The sequence below is a fragment of the Melanaphis sacchari genome, unplaced genomic scaffold (genome assembly GCF_002803265.2).
Source record: "Melanaphis sacchari strain LSU unplaced genomic scaffold, SCAv2.0 Contig2_pilon_pilon, whole genome shotgun sequence".
Classification (NCBI taxonomy): Eukaryota; Metazoa; Arthropoda; class Insecta; order Hemiptera; family Aphididae; genus Melanaphis; species Melanaphis sacchari.
In genome coordinates, this window is record NW_020271173.1 from 2752462 (window position 1) to 2774177 (window position 21716).

The window sequence follows — 21716 nt, forward strand, 5'->3', positions numbered from 1 at the left end:
CATTAACAATGATCCACTCTTAGTATCAGCGAACCTACAAACTCACCTTAACGCTATGGAAAAATGGTTTACAAAATGGCGGTTTAAAGTTAACCAAAATAAATCCGTTCATACGACCTTTATTCTCAAACATTCTCCTTGTCCTAACGTTGTTCTACACGGTATTCCAATTCTTTTCTCTTCAAAAATCAAATATCTCGGCCTTACTCTTGATCAAAGATTAACTTAGGCCCATAATATCAGAACTAAAAGGTTAGCATTGAATTATCGTCTCCACATACTTAAACCCCTACTACATAATAATAAATACACTTCCATTAAATCTAAACTTCTTATACATAAAACACTTTTGAAACCACTATGGACCTACGGCTTTCAGCTCTGAGGCAATGCAAAAAAAAAACAAATATCCTAAAAATTCAAACTTTTCGAAATATTGCTCTTAGAAAATTAACAAATGCTCCACCATAATATGTGTCAAATAATACGTTACACACAGACTTAAAACTTAAAACAATCAATGAAGAAGCAAAAATCTTTTACAAAAGATTCCGTTACCGTTTAAATAATCATCCAAATCAACTTATAAAAAACTAGGCCACCCCCATAATACCAAGAAATCCTCCGAGACGTTTGAAACGTAAATGGTGTCGTGATCTCTTAAATTAAATTAATTATCAAGCTAACAGAAAGTGTTATCAATGAGTGGCTTATTTCAACAAAACCTCATGACCTGTTAACATTATTCTTATTGTGTCTATTAATTGATACAGATTGTTTATTACTTGTGAAAATAAAAAAAAATAAAAAAATATGAATAATAATATAAGTACTTTAAGCGTTTTAAAAATGTTCTGTTGATTATATTTATAAATAAGTATATTTAATTTATATTCATTTCAAGAGATAAGTATTATACTATAAGTTATTACTTTATTATTCTCTTAAAATTGTATAGTTAATTGTTTTTAAAAGTTTAGAAACCGATAATTAAACACACTAGCAAAGTAGGCTATCGTAACTCGTTTTCATAATATTATTAATATTAAATATTATGTATTCCGAGATATATACATATTTTTTACCTTATTAAGGTGCACTTGTTTTTAACCCTACTTTATGGTGGATCGTATATGGGCTAAAAAAAAGAACACAAATAGTTCAAATGTCTACACGCGATATTATGCACGTATTGTGGTAAAAATAATATCTATCTTTATAATATGGAAATTGTCAATAATTTTTCGAAATCGTAAACCGTTGTAGGTAAAACGAACAACAAAATCGCTTCAAATATGTGAACGCGGCGTAATGTTACACCTGCCTATGTCACCGAGCGACCAAATGGTACTGACCAATGACCTATGCTAAATGTGTACGAGCGCATATTAAGTACCTATAGTGATTTCGAATGTCTTACGGTCATATTGTACAGAAAATACATGGCGGAAAAATTATCCACTAAATTATTTACTGGGAAAAAGGACCAGGGTTCTCATTTGAAAAATAATAAGTTTTTACCACCACAAAAAACTCCATTAATGGTATAAAACCATCCAAATACCGAAGTACCTGAAAATATTATCCTTATTAATATACCTACTTGAACATTCCAAAAATCAGAATTTGAATAAATTCATTATTATTAAATGAAAAAACGAGTATAAACTATAGACATAGCGTGAGAATTTATAAACGGGGATAGGAATTTAGCCTTTAATGATTCAGGTACTGATTTTTATATTCTAAAAATGTTACTAAAGAAAAATTTTAAAAAAACAAAATAAAAATAGGACTATGACAGGCGATGGTGGATTTTATCCACTTACTTTACATAGTGCAAATAACCTAATCTAGTACAAGCTGTTTAATTTTAAGCGAATGTTCGTAGAGAATAATTATAATGGCGTATAGGCGCACGAATCATTCGCCTAGTGTGTAAGTGCACAACAAAAATTAGCTTAGTTCCCAGAAACATCGACCGACAATGATAACGTTATGGCTTATAAATGACTAAATATTATATTATATAAAAGTATATTACAAAATATTATTATGGTTATTACTTATTAGTTATTTATATAGATATGTTGTAATGTATAAATAACTAAATAGGTAATTTAAAATTTGAATCATCAATTAAAATATTCTATGGAAGATACATTGCTATTATTTTTATTAAAAAATTAAAACAGAAAAACGTTTCGGTCCTCATACATGAACGACGTAAAACCAGTAAATTTTTGCATGGAAAGGCTAAACAAAATTCCGAGCTATATTCCCCTTAGCCCTTCCCATTCTACGCCTAAGGTGTTAGCATACTGTAGGTACCTATTATCTATATCGCAATTCACATTAGCCAATAACTGCAAATTTTTATTTATTTTATGTATAGGTAACGTGTAATAGTTAGGTATATAGTATGACAAATATGAAATAAAACGTTTCGATATTCATTTTTCAATAAAAATTATTTAAACATTTTGCTAATACTCCATGGTACCTTATTGCACTAGATATTATTTCTCGAAAAAAATTAGTGTTAGTAATTAATTCAGAACGTTTAGCAGATCGTGAATAAAAAATTTCATGACGGGAGAGGATGTAGATATCTATATAATATGGTAAACACATTTATTACGGTTGGCCGGAATTCTTAAGCCCCATCCCCGCTCACACAGACATTTCAGTAAATGTTATGTACTTACTTGTGTTCGAAGTTACTAAATGACAATTATTACGCATTCTTCACTGTCTATAAATATTGTTCATCGGACGACTTTTGGTCGTAACTGCAGTATGGCCGTTCCTATACCTTGAATAGTTGACTGTTATATCGGTAGTAGTAAATTATTATCACCGAAAATTTAGCGGCAACGGCCAACCATACGAATCGATTTTTATTGTATAGTTCTTATCTTTTTTATAGTTAATCATTTTTCTCTTCCAATAATTAATGTACATTTTATTTTAATACCTATTGTATAAGTATCGCCCACACACTGGTACCCATCGACGGTATCGTCCTAATACAATGCGCAAATGACAAGTTTATTTTTTTTTATTTTTTAATAACATAATAAATAATTAATCAAAATTATTCAACAACCACTGTTATAAGAAAAATTTGTTAACAATGACTAAGAGAGAAATTTTAATTTAATACCTATAGCCTATTAGGTAGGTACCTAATTAATTGTTTTATTATTATTATTATTATTATTATTATTATTATTATAGTATATTCTTTTCATCTTGAATTTTGTAAAAACAGTTAAAACTACCTATAAGATAAAAATTATTACTGTATACTAAATTTGTAATTTTTGTTTTTAATAGTTTGAGAATTGTGAAATTTTGCAAGAAGATAACACACACACACACACAAAAACTGTAAAGCATAAAATTGATTTTTAAACATCAATTTCTATATTTATTTTTTTTTAAATTTAATTTAAGGGGATTGCAAACTGTCCGATTTTATTGAGTTCAGATAGAAATTGTGGAAAATTTTAATTTTTAAAAGTATCATAAAATAAGGCTCACGCAGTAGTAGAGGCTACTACTGCGTGAGTTTTGTTGCGCTATTGTGTTGGTCACCATGTGTTAAAATTCATTGCACAACTGATTTTCTTTCTTATCACAAATCTGACAAACCGTCTCAAAAAGATTAATAAAACGCCGTAAGTCGCAGCTGATAAAGTCACGTTCACTTCTAATTCTAAGCCTAAAGTAGTGAAACACGAACTATACAAATTAAGTTTTAATATTTCGTATTTTATTCAATTAGCTATACATTAAAAAAACCGTAGATATATATCTCGGATTCTAGATTTACTTTGTTGGACCTAACATCCAGCGCAATATGATCAATATACCTAAACCTTTGATCTACATCAGTGTCTTTGGTACGGTGTGTGGTGGTGCTTATTTGATCAAGTATGTTATTGTATTGCCTCAGAAATATCACCATACGCTTAATTCTAGCCATCTGCCAATTGATTTACCATATCGTTGTTATTCTTTTAATATTATTTTAGAGATGTGTTGTCTGGAAAAGATTACAAAATTAAAACTTCAGCTGCCAACAAAGTGATCATAATTACAGGTGCAAATAGTGGCCTAGGTAAAGAAGCCGCAAGACTGTTGGCCATTAAAAATGCAACAGTCGTGATGGCATGTCGAGATATGGAAAAATGTGAAAAGGTTAATGTAAACATAATAATATATCTGTTTTGAATAAAATGCCATAATATGTTTTTCTAACACTTAAACTTAAACTAGTGCTTTAAAATTATTTTTTTTATTTATCATAGCATTATTATTAAAATATTTCTAAATAATAAGTTCTAAATTATTTAAATATGTATATTTTTTCTAAATTGTTTAATGTCCTTAGAACAGAGTCGAATTGAACTAGCACTTATGTCAAGGAACAAACGACTTTACTGTAGAAAATGTGATTTATCATCACAAGAATCTATCAGACAATTTGCGTCAAAATTTCAAAAAGGTTTGAATTTTCATTTTAATATTTGTAAAATCTATAAAATCATTAAAATTATAACTTTTAAATTAGAATTTAATAGATTGGATGTTTTAATCAATAATGCTGGAGTCATGATGTGCAGTAAATCCTTAACCAAAGAAGGAATTGAAACTCATTTGGGTGTCAATCATATGGGCCATTTTTTGTTAACCAATTTACTTTTAGACTGTTTGAAAAAAAGCACTCCTAGTCGAATTGTTAATGTGACAACGCTGAAACACGGATCTAGTAAAATTAACAAAAAAGATTTAAATTCTGATTTGTCATATAATGAAGAAGAGGCGTACAATCAAAGTAAACTTGCAAATCTTATGTTTACAAATAAATTAGCTGAAAAGTTAAAAGGTTAGTGTATTGATTGTAACTATTTTTTTTTTTTTAATACAGTATTTCTTTTTTACATTATTTTTGAATGTGGTTTTTAGTTGTAAATATTAAATCACCATAATAATTGTAGTTAATATTTTTATTCAATTTATAGATACCGGAGTTACAGTAAATGCCATCTACCCTGGTATCTGTACAACAGATATTTCAAGACATTTACCTTATTATAATAGTTTTACTAAACTTTTTATAAAACCAATGGCATGGGTGCTTTTAAAATCAGCAGCCAAAGGATCTCAGACTCTAGTTCATGCAGCTTTAGATCCAGAACTTGAAAATATTAGCGGACAATTCATCAGGTAATTTTACCTTCTTAACATTTAAAATCATTACCAAAATAAAACTATTATTTTATTAGAATATTTATGTATTATTTTTAAATAATACCAAATATCACTTTACTATTGTTATGTATTTCTTTTAGTAATTTCAAAATAATGCCATTACCATTTCAAGCACGCGATCAAAAGACGGTTGAATGGTTATGGAAAGTCAGTGAGAAATGGACCAAAGTCAACGAAAATGTATCTCCTGAACTATGATGTATATTACATTATAATTATTTTAAATATATTTATAAAACTTGCAGTAACTCTATTAGAAATAAAATTTAAATTTTGAATGACAGTTGTTTTATTTTTATTTTCTACACAACTTCTCAGAAACTTGTTTAGTCCCACTTGTGTTTGTGATGTTCTTCTTCCGCTCTCCTTTTATCAGCCCAAATCTTTATATTAGCTTCACAGTTGGCTAAAAAATAATATGATTTTGCTCAGACATTTTTATTACTAGTAGGTATACCTATTATGAAATATATAATTACCAGCTTTTTGAATTAGATAAAAAACAGGTGAAACCATTACAGCTGCTCCAATGAACCATGGGAACATCCAATGATTATTGAAATGTAGTTTAAATGGAAATTGGGCAACCTTAGCTGTGAATGTGTATGGAAAAATCATTTTGCGGCTTAACTTTTCATCGGCCATCTAAAAGTTATTAATAAAAATTAAATAACCGTGTTGATAACCCAAATATTAAAATCAAAAAATCTTATTTGCAAAGGTTCTAAGCTCGTTAATTCTATTAATGAACTTAACTTTACATTAATAAAAATAATGAAAATGCAGATATTAAAAACAAATGCATCAATAAGTAATAACAAAAATAATAGACATTCAAATATATATTGCAGTCTTCTACTTTATCTATAAATAAATCGAGTGGTGGACGAAAACTGGTCTTGGTTCGCCCATGCCCTTATAACTAAATAAATCTAGTGAGAAGGCCCCAATATCATTAATCATTTCTTATACTGTGAAACAATTTATTATTCTTAATCAGAATCAAGACTGATTAACAATCCTTGTAATTCTAAGAGTAATTATTGATCTGAGCAAAATTCACTCCTAAGACAATACTAACATGTCATAGATTTCGAATTGTACATCTCTAAACAACATGTAGTGTAAATTCCAATTTTTAATAATTATTACTTCGGAGGTAGATTTAGGTTAGAACTTTAGACGTATTCAAAATGTACGTAAAGTTTACATTAGCAATAACAATGAAAATTCCTAGATTCAATTATGCTGGTAACGCACATTTTATAGGAGATAAAGTATGTGATGATACTCAAGTACAGATTCTGAGGTAAACGTCGTTGGGCAACGATATTATTTGATAGATATAAAACCTGACAATGAACGTCAAGTACCACCGTCGGCAAGTCAATTATATGTCGTAGTAGAGATTTATCATCTCACCGCAAAAAATTGGAGGTGAACTATCATAACAATACAACATAAATTCAAAGCATTTTACTCACCGTGAATTCGTTTTTCTTGAAAACAGCAGAAAAATGTATTGACCTCTGAGATCGGGCAGCAGTCGAAGGGCGATGCAAACGTGAAACGCAGTCGCAATGGCTATAATAGCTATGTCGTATGTATAATACTGTAATGTATTTAGCATTTACACACTAGGTGTACCCACTACTCGACATGAAATTTTATCTTTCACGTCCTGTCCCCTGATTGGTCGTAATAGTGATAGTGCCCGAAAACCATGACAAGCGCTTGGTATATGATAATAATATGACAATATACCAATATTTCCCGCATAAATTTAAAAAATATTGTACAACAGTTATTGAAATAGACCAAACATACAAACATTTCAGAACGCTTAAACTAAAATGGACTGGATATATCGTGAGCAAAATATAAGCTAATGCATAAGGTATTAATCATTAATATGAATGTTAAGAATGAGGAAGTAATAATTTATTGTTGCAAATGACTATTAATATATTTTTAGATCTAAAAACTTAGAAACAATTTATCAAGTACTTGAATATCAAAATGTGACCAATGGATTTTTAGTATTTAACTATAATATATTAATAAATTAATTTTTTTAAAAGACCAAAATTTCATGGTTTTTATGTATTGGCAATCCTGCTAAATTTAACCATGTTAAAATAGAACAAAGATATCTAAGTTATTGGATATCATGAAGAATAATTATCTCATTGAGAAGTTTTTATAGAACAAAACAAGTTTTATACAATAAATCGTTACATTTTTCTAATACCTATAAATTAATGAGTCAAATTATACTCAGCATCATAATAAAAAACATTAATTAACAATTTCAGATTTCTGAATTATTTTTTCTGGAAAAAAAACAATTTCTAACTAACCCAATATTTTTTCTTATAATCAAAAATTGATTTAAAATATTATTTAAAAAAAATTAATTTGTTATTCAATTTCTAATCTTTAAAAAGTTATATGACAGAAATTGACTATAAGAAATTAATTAATTAATTAAAAATATTAATGAAAAAAAAATAAGAATGGTATAGTAAGACCTAATTGTATGATGTTCAGTTTCAATATTTTATGCTAAAACCAATAATATATAATACAAAGTATCACAACTAACAGAACATTGCATCCTAAAAGTGGACTCATAATCTCATAAGAAGGTCCCCAAAACTTAGACACTAAACTATATTAATACATGTAACATTTGGTCTGCATTTGGGTTCCCAAATCCCTAGTTGCAGCACTAATAAGACATGTCATCTGGTTACATCATACACAATACACATATCATGGGTATTTTCATAATTAAAACCATGACCCACCTAATATATTTCTGTAAGTTGCTGAAATATTAAAATATAATTTAAAATAACAAAATAAAACAACATCTTTTCTTAAAAAAATTTAATGTAAACTAATATTTAACTTAAAAAAAAAAAGAAATGAAAATACTAATAATAAGTAAAAAATACGAAAATAGGAATTGTGTTACACAAATTAAAATACTTTAAATAATATAGAAAATAAAGATTGACTGCGTTTATCTAATACATAAACGCATAATTACATTGAAATTTGTTTTTTTATTATTATTTTAATTATAATTATTAATGAAACATAGCACTTAGCACTATGTCTTAAAAGAAACTCATTATATTATATTACAGAGAACAAAATAAAAGGTTTGAGCCGAGGATCAATATACATGATAAATAAAAAAAAAAAAAAAAAAAATCAATAGAGACAGTACAAATAGACCATACTGAATTTTGAACAGAGTTCAAAATATACTAAAATTAATATTATTATTCTATATAAACACTATTCGTACAACTAAAAATAAAATAAAATTATGATATACTATTCACATGTCATAGACTTACAATATATCAAAGTATAATGTAATTGATTGAATTTTGTTTGAATAAAAATATGTTTTTCTTTAAAAATCACAATATATAATAAGGAAATACAACAATGATTTTAAAAACAGTTTCATAGTCTAAATGAATTTTAGCTTCAATATACAGCAAGTATAATCTATTATTAGTAATAATAGAATGGATCACAATACACTTTTCGTCATTTGCGTGTTGGGATAAAGCATCATTGCCAAGTAGAAAAAATAATTATATCTAATTTAATTTAAATTATACTTATTCTAACTAATATTTATATAGTTCTTAAGAACCATCAAACCAATTTAAAAATGACTCATACTTGAATCAGACTGCTGGTAAATAAACTACTCAATAATATTTTGAAAATCTAAGGGAAAGATGTAATGAATAATTTAACAGGACCACCGAAACAATACTAAGTGACATGATCGGTAAATTATTAATTATGTAAGAAAAAACCTAGTTCAAATTCTAACATTTAGTCAAATGTTAAATTTATAAACTGTGTTTTGATTTCTTTAATGGAGGGCCTTCAAATACACCATCTTCACTGAAATCCTTCAAATTGCATTCTTGACATAATTTTTTGTAATAATTATATACTTGTTCACCACACCTAATAAAATACAAAGAAATAACTTTTATTAACTATTCCAACATAATTATATTGTATTCATAACTAACTTGAACACTTCAGAATTTTCTGAATTGTAATAAAAACAATTTTCAAAAATCAATTCCATATCACTTAACAAATCTGCATTTGTTCTGTATGATAGCATATTAAGTTTATACTTTACAGTGCCCAAATCCATGGGAGTTTTTATTATTGTATGATAATCAGGACACTGAGACTTAGTAACAGGCCTTAAAAATGGCCAAGCATCTGGATGATGCATGACTTGATTTAAAAGTAACTGAAGAAGAGCATTGTCTAAAGGCAGATCTTCAGATGTAGTTAAAGTTGTTTGTTCAGTGTGTCTACCTCTTCTTCGACTCTTCTCTTCAGTAATATTTTCTTCTTCCCCTAAAAAATAAATAATTTTATTGATATGTACTATTACATATTTAAAACAATACATGCAACATTCGTAGTAAATAATAACCATTAAACTATATCAAAATTTCCCAAAGAAAATTGAAAGCCAAAAATAACCAAAATAATATCAATAATAAGAACATAAATTTATTAACTAAATATCTAAATCACCATGCTATATTTTACATAATACATAATGTCTTTCATATAAATATTATATGTGTAATATACACATATTTTTAACCAAGCATAATATATAACAAAAAACACACTATTATAGACAACTATTTACCTACAAAATGAACCATCAAGTATAAACACATTTAAATAATATCAGCTTTTTAAAATATTTAAGTAAAAATATTTTACATGCAATAGATTTTTTAAAATTGCATTTTATAATACAGATCCAGGTGTAACAAAATCGATCAATTGAATAAAAATTATAAAGTCTATATTTTACAAATGTTGTTTAAATTTTAATACTGAAAAATTATTAAGTATTTAATTTATAATTTCATCATTAAGCCTAATGAATAATATAATTAATTAATAATTATAGACAGATAATATGTACTAGGACAAGCATTTTTAGAATACCTCCTGGATCTGCGATCGATAATTATCATTATTATATTTTTAATATACACAGAAAATAAGAATATATAACATCAGAGACAGACCATAACATCTGGCTGATGTATGTAACAGTTGACGAGCAAATTCAGATATTTTGGCAGTGGCAGCCTGCGAACTCTTACGCCTGCTATACCTTTCCACCTCAACCTGTTCCAATTCATCTGTAAATAATATTTAACAGATTGAAATAGGACCAGAAAATGATTGGTTTATTTAATCACCAAAACGAATTACAATGTTATATAGCAATGATCTATAAATAGAACATTTGATAATTTATTGACTCTTAACAATTTATAAAAACTTCAATACTGGTAATAATCATTTTATTAATTTTAAAAAATAAAATATTTTTAATTACATGGGGATAATCCGAATGTAAGACAGTTATTATTTCTGAAAATATTAAAATTTTGGACAAAAAAATGTATTTTTTAATATATTTTACAGTATTAAATTTTAAGTTTTTATTTTTGAATGACTAAATATATTTTTAATTTCATACATGGATACAGAAGATTATCTGAAGTATTTCAATTTACAATAAAAACATTTTGGAAAATTAGTTAATTAATTATGATTATGATACATAACTATTCATTTAAAATTCAATTTTTAAAATATATCAAAGTACCTAAAAAAAAATATGATTTGGAAAAAAAAATTATTTAGTAAAAATATAGTTGTTTATTTAACAAAATTTTGTTCAATAACAATTTAAATTTATGGTAAAGAAATATTTTAAAAATATTAATGGTTTTTTAAATAATGTGTCTCAAGTTTAATTTATCACTCAGAATAATTATAAATTAATTATAGAACTTATTTTTTATTTTTTTATGGCAATGGACAGAAGTTCTAGCCATCCTTGATTCTTTTATAGTAGAATTTTAAGAAACATAGTATAAAACTCTTAGACACAAAGAAAGATTATACTTTTTTTCTTTAAAAAGTAATCGGTCTAAAAAGACAAACTTCACGTGACTATGAATCAGCAACATTGTGTATGGCACTGATGCCTCATACTCAACAACTTCATCCCCTTTAAGACTAATTAATGTCAGTTAATAGTTTGTATATGATAACACCACAAAATATCAATTTAAATAACATATTACTTATTAATATAAAATAATTTATCTTAATATTTTATTAAACATGATGATTAAATATTTGTGAAATTAATTAATCATAGTTATACATAAACATTCACATTAAGTAATAATACGAAATGCAAATACTCCGATATATTAGTAAAAAAAAATGGTTAGTTTAAAATATATTTTAAGTATTAAACAAAATTCTTCAAATAATATTGTCAAAATATACTGTAATATATATTCAACAAGATGACAAATATGGTGATGTATAGACTTTTAATGATATATACTAATTGATTCCCAGCTCATTCAATATGAATGTAAAAATGAAAAAAAAATTAATAAATAAGTAAAAAAAAAAAATAAATTAAAATAATATTTTTAACTACATCTAGAATCATAATTTAAGAGTTAAACAATCCCAACTCTTTATTCTTTAGTTCTTTACTGTGTTTTTGTAAAGATAAATGAGAAGGAAAATGTTGTTTATATTGAAACAGTTACAAAAGTAAACACCTATTATAAGGATAACTCAATTGTGATAGTCAGTTGTTTTTCCCAGGATTCAATTAATACTTTTTTTAGTATTAAAAGTTAATTTGAGCGCAAAAAATACCAAGACACTCTTTTAATAAAAGTAAAATATCATTAAGTGAAAAGGGTACTCTTTACACAAATGTTTTGTAAAAAGGACTTTTAACAAATAAATATACATAAAGGACTTAGGTATACTACGAAAAATAGTGTTGACCAAAACAGTTAAGAATATAATGCATAATGCAATAAGGGTGTAAATCACAAGTGTTGTGTTGTTAGTATTGATTACTTAATTGTTTTAGGTATTTAAAATTCGTATGATTTGTTGAATTATTATTCTTTCAATTTTATAAAATCATAATTTACAAATTATACTTAGAAAATTGTATGCAGTTCTATGTCATTTTAAAAATTTTAATTATGTGAGTTATGCCTTCTCAACTTAAAAATGTTGCATTGTGTATATTGTACATAATAACACATTATAAATGTGTTTCTAGATGTATAAAGATAGCTTTAAAGTATAATTAATTAAAATATTAACTTGAGGTAATAATTCAAAATAATATAAATAAAATTAGTACCTTTACAAGATGTTTGTCGACAGCTAAAGCATGTCCAGTTTCTTTTAGGTGGAGCACGTTTTGGTGGATTAAGACAGGCTAAATGGTAATTCTTTAAACAATCATCGCAAGTTATAACTGTTCCTTCTTCCTTACAAATATGACAAATATCAAATTTCCTATAACAACATTAAAAAAACCATAAATAAAATAAATCATTCAATATCAAACATACAAAATAGATAGAATGTCTTATGTCTGTAAGCATAATAATTAATAACTAACGATTTTTCTTCAGGTTCATCATCTTCAACTTCATGTTTTACTAGAGGCACACATTTTTGGCAGAACCAATCACCTTGGGGAATTTTCTATAAACATAAGAAGTATATTATATTTTATATAAATGAATATCAAAAACAAACTTGTAAGACATACCTTAAGTTTTGGTTTCAGACAGTAAATATGATGTCCTTTATTACAATTATCACACAACAACATAACATCTTCATCCTTATTGCTTCGACATAAGACACAATGAACTTTCATAATTGATTTTGACCATTCTATACTTTTCTCTAAAAAAAAAAAAAAAAATGTAACAATACATTCAAAGCACTTTAGGTAAATTAATGTCTAAAAATAATTACCTAATGTAATTAAATGTAAGAATAATTGTGAAAAATTTAAAGAATTCATCAGCGACATTTCCCACTTATCCATTAAAGGATTTATGGCTGAACTCATTTTTTCTTTTTTGTCATAGCCTAAAACAATTAAAACATTAAAAATGCATAATATTTACTATGCAAGTATTACTCTTTTAAAAATTAATTATTTTTTTCCCAAATATCAAACAAAAAGTTCTTCATTAACAAAATTAATAATTAAATATTATTATAAAATTACCTAATGGTCTTCTGAGAAATTTTGGCTCAATAGATTGTTCTATTTTAAGAATAACAGAAGCCAACTCAAATATTTTTTTATCAACTTTAACATCAGCAATATAAGTCACTGGATCTCGGTAATCTAAAATATCAATGTTTTATTATAGTATTTGAGTAATAAAAATTGCTGCTATCTGTATACTTACCAGTAAGTTCTGGTGAACTAGCTTTTTCAGAGTTATCATTATTCTAAAAAAAAATTAATATATAAATTTATTTACAGACAAATAATGGATAATATATACAATCTTATTAATTATTTAAACAATTATATTTTATGTTGATAATAATTAACTTACCATTTTACTCCTATTACCCCACGACAATGGTTGACCAGGAACTTTATAAATTCCATTATTAATATTTTCTCTCCATTGATCTCTATTTGAAAACTATAATAAATATAACTTATATTAGATTTAACTCCTATATTTATTTCTATAATAAGTTAAAACATACCTTTAACCCAATACTACCTAGTGCTGAAGTACTTAACCTTCGTTCTAAGTATAAAATATATTCTCTTAAAGTTAATTCCATAGAAGTATCAACATCAGAATCTAAACGAAGAAATTTAACGTTTAGTTTTTTGAATTCAGAAAATTCAGTTTTTAAACGTTTTTGAATTTTTTTATCATCTTCAACCATCTAAAAATATTTAAAAAAAAACTATTAAACTTGGTATAAATCAATCCAGGTCATTTATCAAAGTTCTACTGTAATAATTTTAAGTGGAAAAAATTTCCACTTTTATTTTTTTTTTATTATTTTAATGAAGCATAGCTTGATGTATAACATATTTAAGTAGGATGATTAAAGTACAATATAAATAATTATAATTAAAAAAAAAAAAAATAATAATACTTACCAATGACGGGTTTAAAAGGCAATTTGTACACTTTTCCATACTTGAAAGTATACGTGGTTTTTCTTGTATCAATATTTTCTTAAGTTCACCTTCTCTTAATCCTCTTGAATTCAAATTATTAATTAAACTATCTAATTCATCAGGAGTGTTATAATAACCCCAAATAAGTCTATGCTCAACGTTATCATGCACTGGACATTGACTGTCTGGACCAAGACAGCGCAAAAATGACCTTTTTTGATCCACATAGCTCCCATTAGTCATGAATGACGTATTGTTACTTTCATCAATAAGTCTTTTTTTTGATGGTGTATTAGACAAACTGGCTCTTGATTCACTAACATTTTCTTTTTCATTCATTTCAAACAGTTTTTTGACGTACGACACAGGATCATTCTCATTGATGTTACTAATAGGAGTACCACTGAAAAATACACAATCAAAAAATCAATATCAAAGTTAAAACTATAATTAAAATAAATTATCATATTGTATTTGTTCAATAAAAAATTTAAAAAAAAAAAAATAAATACTTGGGTAAACAAGTTCCAGGAAAAGGTTCATCGTCTTCAATAAAAAGTCCAGGCATTGATGCAAACATCCAATATTTTCTAAATGCTCGATCAGTTCCAAGAGGCAATATTTGAGCAGTCATGCCTAAATCGGTAAGATCAGATAGTTTTTTGTTCCATTCATTTAATCTACTATTAATAGCCTTCTGGTCAGAAGTTTCTACGTTCTGATCTTCGCCATTTAATAATTTCATTTCTTTTTTTCTAATGAAAATATATATAATAAACATTTAAAATATAATCTACAATTATTTGAAATAAAAAATTAATAATTTACTTTTGAACTATTTCAAGAGATTTTTTCTTTTCTGCTGCTAATGCACTTCTCACTTCCAGTCTGTCATTTTTCATTTTGACAACAGTATTCAAAAGTTGTATTCGGTATGATGAAAATGTTAATATTTGATTCATCAAGCAATTAATTAACATTATTTTTTCAGCTAAATGCATAAATAATATGTTATAATCAACAACATATTCTTTATATTTTTTTAAACTTTTAACTTACATATTGACAAACATGAAATGTGATGATGACTAAGAGCAGCCAATACTTCAGGATGTTCTAATCTAATATTAAGTCCAGGATCATCTGTTGGACAATAGTTTCCTCTTTCATGGTACCTTCAAAAAACAATCATAATTAATTTAATGAATTTCATTATTGATGAATAACTTACATCCATTTGGTCATTCTATCAGAACATTTTCCACCAGATGATAGTAAATGAATTCTCAAAACTTCAGAAATTACAGTAGGTTGTAACGTTATTTTATTCAACTGTTGACCCAAATGCTGTATTGACCAATTTTTAACATCGGTAGCTAATTTTACTGCAGTTTTTGTTTTATCATCACTAATGTTATAAACTGGCTCACATCCTAATTTTTTTTATAATTATTATTATTAAATATTCTATAATATGAAAAAGAGTATTAACACGCTCACTGCAGCTCAATTTTGTAAACATATACACCCCGATTAGAGCCAAATTTAAAATAAATGTATTAATACCGTCTTAATGCGTCATTGCACATGAGAATAATTGAAATAAAACCTCAAGAAGTCATCTTACAGCGAACGTGTTAAAAATTAATCTAATAACTAACCTGAAATATGACTATCTTTCATATCAGCTTCTTCATCTTCTTCAAGATCAAATATTGTTGTTAATAATACCTGAACCAAAGTATTTAATGGACCTATGAAATCAAAATTATTAATCTTACTAAATCTATTATAATCAAATTATAAAATTCAAAATTCTTATTTCTGTACCTGTGATTTCTTCTTCAACTAGACATCTTTCTAATAATTCTATATTCATTCCTTGTGGAAAATAACTTCCTGCATCAAGTTGAGACCAAAAATTATGGAAAAACTCATAGATCATAATGAAGTCTCCAAAATGTTCATTTGGAATTCGCAAATTAACTGGATTGACATTGGGCAATTCCTAAAAAGTTTCATATTGGTGTTAGGTACAATATTAAACATTAACAGAATAAAAGAATAAAATACAAAACAAATTATATTAATGTAAATAAAGCAAAACTAAGGCATAAATATTACATTATGTAATTAAAAGGTAGGACTAAGTCTATATCTCAGTAATACACATTAATTATTAATATTTGTATTTCAACACAATATTAATTGTGTTTAAGACCCAAAGCTTAGATTTGATTTATAAAATCAAAAGTAATTAAGATTATATTTGTAGGCGCTTATACTTTTTCACTATTTTAAGACTTAATTATTTCACTGTTAAAAATACTTTACTTAAGTGTTATTCTTAAAACACAACAGGCCACATAATAACTTAAACTGCTTAACATTAAATGAAAAAAAAAAAATCATAAATTACTGTAATATCAATTCCCATACTATGCTAAGAACCAAAATAATACAAAATTGCTCACACAAATAATTATTTAAAATATATTACACAATTCCTATTCAAATTTAGAATTATTTATTGTTATAGTTGTACCTATACTATCTCAGTCAATAAAAATTTTGTAACATTAAAATGCAAACTTAAATTTTAAACAATAGTTCCAAATAGTTTAGAAAGAAAAAATTATTTGTTTAAATGTTAATTTTTAAAATAAAAATTTGTACTTACTTTTAAATCTTCCAATTCAAGATCCTCTTTTTTTTTGTTCCATTCTTTCATAAATTTAGATAATTTTTCTTTTTCTTCCTTTCTCTTTTCTTTAATTTTTAATTTTTCTTCTTTTAATTTTTCAACTGTTTCTTGAATTGATTTTTCATCCTTTTTAGATGGTTCTCCTCCATTCATTAACTTATTACTTTTTTTAGTTAATCCATTTTTAGCTAATACTTTGTTCTTTTTTGTTTCAGAAAATTGAGGAGATTCTCCACAGAATATATCTTCAAATTTTAAGTTGGCAATACTACTTGCTACATTCTCCTAAAATAATAATAATTTCACAACATAATTTTATAAAAACTATACTGTTGATATCAATGAGGTTAATATCTAAAAGATTGTGTAATTATAAAAATATTTTCGTAACAAAATAAAAAAGTTATAATATAATAACATAATTAATTAAAAAAAAAAAAAAATGTATAACTCATTTAAATTTAGTATCTTTAGTAACAGAACTATTGCAGAATATGATAACATGATTTCAAAATACTTTAAAAATATTTAAACGTCAAGAACAGTTTTCTTTTATTTAAAAAAAAAATACTGTGTTCTTAAAATTTTAATTTCTAATTTTTTTATTGTTATTATTATTACTTAAAATAAATAGTTATTTTTAAATTACTAAAGTATATTTTTATTTACCTTTAATGAAATTAAACCATTTTTAAACTCAACATTATGAGTTATAAAAAATCTACATCGATCTCTTGTAAAACATGCTTTTGATCTTCGAATTTGAACACCATCTACTCTATAAATAGGTTCATCGTTTGGATTTTGTTTTTTTTTAGAACTAAGTAGTTCTACATCATAACTATAAAATGCTAGAGCTGTACTTGAATTACTATCATTCGACTTTCTGTGGGAATAAAAATATAGTAATATTAAATATAAATTCTAACAATGTAATCACAAGCTCAAGTATTTACTTAGGTGTATGATGATTTCTTTCGGCAATTTTTTGGTCAGAAGGTGCATGCACAGCTAAGACTCTACATTTTAACCTTGGATTTAAATAAAATATTGTGTTTTGTTATTAGAGATAGATACATTATATAATATACCGTTTTAAACAATGCTTACCATTGATCTTGTTCTAAAGCAACATCCACTATTTCTGATATAAAATATCTGTATCTTACATAATTAAATATTTGTTCAATGAGCTCTTTCAAAGAAGAACATTTTGTCAATGATAATAAATACAAAATGGGTTTTTGAAGCTGAAAATTAAATTATACTCATTATGATTGTTAAAAAAATAAAAATACAATGAAATAATCTTTAAAATTAAGGTTTAAAATATTACCTCATTTGGAAAGTCGTTCAGCATTTTTTTTGAGTCTAATTCACAGTCCAAGGCTTCTTTATAAGTCATATTTTTTTTACCAGTTAGCTCACATGACCAAACTAATGAATTACACAAAATAATTCTTTCTACATAATGCCTAATAAAAATGAAAAAAAAAAACAGTTAATACATTTTATTTTATTTATAAAACTCAAAATAATCTTAGAATTGATAAAGGAGGTCAATAATAAGAATTCTTGAATACTTCTTAATTTAAACAAAAAAAAAATAACTACCTAAATAAACAATTTCAAGACTTTAGGAACTTCTAAAATTATATTCATAAAAATTAAACCATTTTTCAAATAAAACTATGAAACAAGTATTTTGTAATATATTATAAATACATTAAACATTTCTAAAAAAAAGATAATTAATTTTTAACAGTTTAAATTTAATATATATCAGAGATAATAATGCACCTACTAAATGTAAAGTGCTAATCTGAAAATCAGAAATTAACATTAATCGTGAGTCTTCTAGAAAAAAAATAAATAATATAGTTAGATAACAGGAAGGAAAAGTAGTTTGAAATGTGTTAAAAAACGCGTTTTCGAAAACTGATTGTTAGCAAAAACGACAAAGAATGTTACATCCCACTCGCCTCTCGAACTCAAAAATTGGAAAAGTATTTTAACCTCGAATAAGAGAAAAAACTCATCGAAACATGATCGCGGGAAAAAGCGCGGTGAAAGTGAATATCCGTTAACTACCCAGTGGACGGGGGGTTAGAAGTTATGAAGAGAAGAAATGAAAACCACAGATCGAACAAAAACGAACCAGAAAAACAGACGCGGGCGGACCGGATTCGTCAGTCGCCAAACGTGGAGCCGTGCGAGAATCGATCGGGCGCGGGACGCCATGTGAAACGCGCGAACGAAACAACAACGGTGATATAACAGAACACGGTCGACAACCAGAGAACACCTTGTTTAAACCAACTAGACTCACTCGTAACTAAGGAAAATCTCTTTGGTTAGCTCGCAGTAGAAAACCTCATCCGTGTCCCTCAGGCCCCTGGGCACGGGATTCTTGCAAAACGGTTTTCTGTGGAGCAGTGGCATAACGACGGCGGCGGTGAACTAATAAGTCGCGATCGGCGGTGAAACACAACCGTCGGTCGTCGGATCGGTTTCGGATGCAACTGCCGCTGATGCGGACGCGGCGGTGGCGGCGGTGGTCCCGCGCGACGACCGGAAGGCCAGCTGCTGCTTGGTGCCTCGGTGGTCCGTCGTCCCGGTCCGCGCGCGCAACAAAGTCTCGTAACGACGTCGACCGTTTTCTACCAGCCCGCAAGGGTTGTATCGACGACAACGGTCGAGGTAACGGAGCTCTGGATAATTTTATGTCACTACCGTAAGTAAAGGAACAACAAGCGATGATTCGACCGCGTGACGGATGCCCGAAAATCGTGTAATATGTACGACGACGAGCAAAAAATCAACGCGAAAGATCGTACGAACGAACAACAAAACATAACCGCGTCCGTCCGGTACCAACGACGGTGGCGGGACGTATAAGTGCGGGCACAGTGTAAAATGTATATAAACGGTAGAAAAAAAAAAAAAAGAAAATATACAACAATAATCGCCGTCGTGATTATACGCGCGCGCCAAGACCGATGCCAACATCCAATCAGTACACAATATTGTGGTAAATCAGACTCTACCACGACCTTGGGTTCGTCAGACTGGTGTGCCGTGGTCCCGATTCCTACTGGGAGCAGTGGGAGCCAATAATTTGGTGCTGCCAGAGAAATTCACCTGGTTCTGAAATTTTTCGCTTACAAATTTCGGGGGGGCACCACCACCGAAAAACGCCTGATAACAGGGACGGCAGTCGCCGTAGATAATAAAATTATAAATAGTAAATACGTAGTATCACGGTTTTATCACGCGGAAAAATTTTCCGTTTTAATTTTCATATTCTCACCCCATACGGACATACAGTCGGCCGACGACATTCGTGGGCCGTGTCTAGCACACAAAATGGTCGATCATTCGACAACCGTTCACGTTTTATTGACGAAAATAATTGTCTGTAACAAGTCTACACGTGCTAGGCCGTCGTGTCGACCATGATAAAATAACTGATAAATGATAAATGTCATTTTATCATCGTTGTGTAGACGTCACGAACGTCGAAACGTTTTGCGAGTTTGCGGACCGACCGTTCGACGTTTTCGCGGGCGTCGTGGCAGTGATGTAAGATGTCGCGCGCTTTTGAAATCGTTCGTATTCCACACTTTCGGTGTGGATAACCTGCATCGGCGTGCTTTAGGAGAATACTTAACAAACGTGGTTGCCGGTTCGTGCCTCGCGCTGTCATCGCGTTACCTCAACGACCGAATCAGTTGTTCGTAACAATAGCACAATACGATTTAATTAGGGTTGCGATGTTGCAGTCCTACTAGCTACTTGTCTTGAACGCCGTAAATCTTTCGGATTAACGAATTTCCCTTTTCCCAACAAACAGGGTTTCCGCAAACCTCTGCGATTGTTTCGTTGTTGTAATAATATTGAATTTTAGTTAATAATAACTATCCAGTATTTGTGTTTTATGAACATCGTTTGATTAATACGATGATTCTAAATTCTCGGTGGACAGCGTGCTCATCGTGTGTTCACGACACCAGTGTCTGCGATTGGTATTATATAAATCTTAATCAGCTGTCTTTGAATACTGAATAATACATAAGGCACTCGAATAATCTTATTTTAAAGTTTGTACTACAAAATGTTTTAATTTTTTTGTATTTTGTGCGCGCAAATTCGAAATTAATGATTGAGCAATTGAGCGTTTGAAATTCAAAAATCCGACACTCAAATGAGAAATCATCTTTCAATTATGATCTGTTTGGAGTACAAAACTCTTGCACCTATTAGATATAAATGTACAAACAAAAGTACACCTGCACATTACGATAAATCAGTACCTATTGAAATCGTATTCAACAATTTCGATTTTAAATGGATCAATGATATATTGTATTATTTATTTATAAAATTAGTAATGCAGCTTAGTTACCCCTCTCAGGAATACAATACACATATCATAATATTCTCAATAACCAACAATCGTTACTTCATCACTCATCAGCCTAATTTACAACAATGTATTGCTAAACCCTCAAGAGCAATTGTTTATACCACTAATAATATATTGTATAGTAAATATTTCATAGTCAAGTATTAAATATTGATTGATATGGTTAGTATTTTATTTACTGTACATATGTATAATCAGTT

General features: G+C 27.8%; 3 protein-coding genes across 4 annotated transcripts; 1 reads left to right on the forward strand and 2 right to left on the reverse strand.

Annotated features, from left to right (window-relative positions):
• Positions 1-3689: 3689 nt before the first annotated feature.
• LOC112595837 (retinol dehydrogenase 13-like) lies at positions 3690-5551 on the forward strand. The gene is made up of 6 exons (XM_025341213.1): positions 3690-3939; positions 4041-4206; positions 4405-4513; positions 4580-4894; positions 5031-5235; positions 5361-5551. Exons 1-6 carry the CDS (start codon positions 3866-3868, stop codon positions 5476-5478), a joined length of 987 nt encoding a protein of 328 aa, XP_025196998.1. The 5' UTR covers positions 3690-3865; the 3' UTR covers positions 5479-5551.
• LOC112595838 lies at positions 5546-6897 on the reverse strand. Its single transcript, XM_025341214.1, has 3 exons — positions 6765-6897; positions 5760-5925; positions 5546-5686 (listed from the first exon to the last, which is right to left on the reverse strand). The coding sequence occupies exons 2-3, from the start codon at positions 5923-5925 to the stop codon at positions 5607-5609; spliced, it is 246 nt and encodes an 81-aa protein (XP_025196999.1). The 5' UTR covers positions 6765-6897; the 3' UTR covers positions 5546-5606.
• A 1828-nt stretch (positions 6898-8725) lies between these two features.
• LOC112595805 (bromodomain adjacent to zinc finger domain protein 1A-like) lies at positions 8726-20012 on the reverse strand. Of its 2 annotated transcripts, XM_025341154.1 has the most exons (24): positions 19420-19532; positions 18427-18565; positions 18201-18340; positions 18047-18121; positions 17760-17976; positions 17067-17375; positions 16217-16394; positions 16048-16140; positions 15618-15819; positions 15446-15561; positions 15215-15377; positions 14899-15141; positions 14366-14789; positions 13957-14145; positions 13797-13889; positions 13644-13686; positions 13457-13579; positions 13198-13314; positions 12986-13125; positions 12833-12918; positions 12569-12726; positions 10392-10508; positions 9354-9696; positions 8726-9285 (listed from the first exon to the last, which is right to left on the reverse strand). In XM_025341154.1, exons 1-24 carry the CDS (start codon positions 19530-19532, stop codon positions 9165-9167), a joined length of 3942 nt encoding a protein of 1313 aa, XP_025196939.1. In that variant the 3' UTR covers positions 8726-9164. The 2 variants fall into 2 exon arrangements, with proteins under 2 accessions (XP_025196939.1, XP_025196940.1); XM_025341155.1 differs by lacking the exon at positions 10392-10508 and having other exon boundaries at positions 19420-20012.
• Between the last annotated feature and the right edge of the window lie 1704 nt (positions 20013-21716).

Bases quoted from the DNA above. Each gene is read 5' to 3' on its own strand.
- LOC112595837 (XM_025341213.1), top strand. From the start codon at position 3,866: ATGATCAATATACCTAAACCTTTGATCTACATCAGTGTCTTTGGTACG. The intron at 4,207-4,404 runs GTTAATGTAAAC...TCCTTAGAACAG, and splicing joins ATATGGAAAAATGTGAAAAG to AGTCGAATTGAACTAGCACT. The intron at 4,514-4,579 runs GTTTGAATTTTC...CTTTTAAATTAG, and splicing joins TGCGTCAAAATTTCAAAAAG to AATTTAATAGATTGGATGTT.
- LOC112595838 (XM_025341214.1), bottom strand. From the start codon at position 5,925: ATGGCCGATGAAAAGTTAAGCCGCAAAATGATTTTTCCATACACATTC. The intron at 5,687-5,759 runs GTAATTATATAT...ATTATTTTTTAG, and splicing joins TTATCTAATTCAAAAAGCTG to CCAACTGTGAAGCTAATATA.
- LOC112595805 (XM_025341154.1), bottom strand. From the start codon at position 19,532: ATGCCACTGCTCCACAGAAAACCGTTTTGCAAGAATCCCGTGCCCAGG. The intron at 18,341-18,426 runs GTAATATTTTAA...TTTAATTTTCAG, and splicing joins TGAACGACTTTCCAAATGAG to CTTCAAAAACCCATTTTGTA. The intron at 9,697-10,391 runs GTCTGTCTCTGA...TTTATTTTTTAG, and splicing joins TACATCAGCCAGATGTTATG to GGGAAGAAGAAAATATTACT.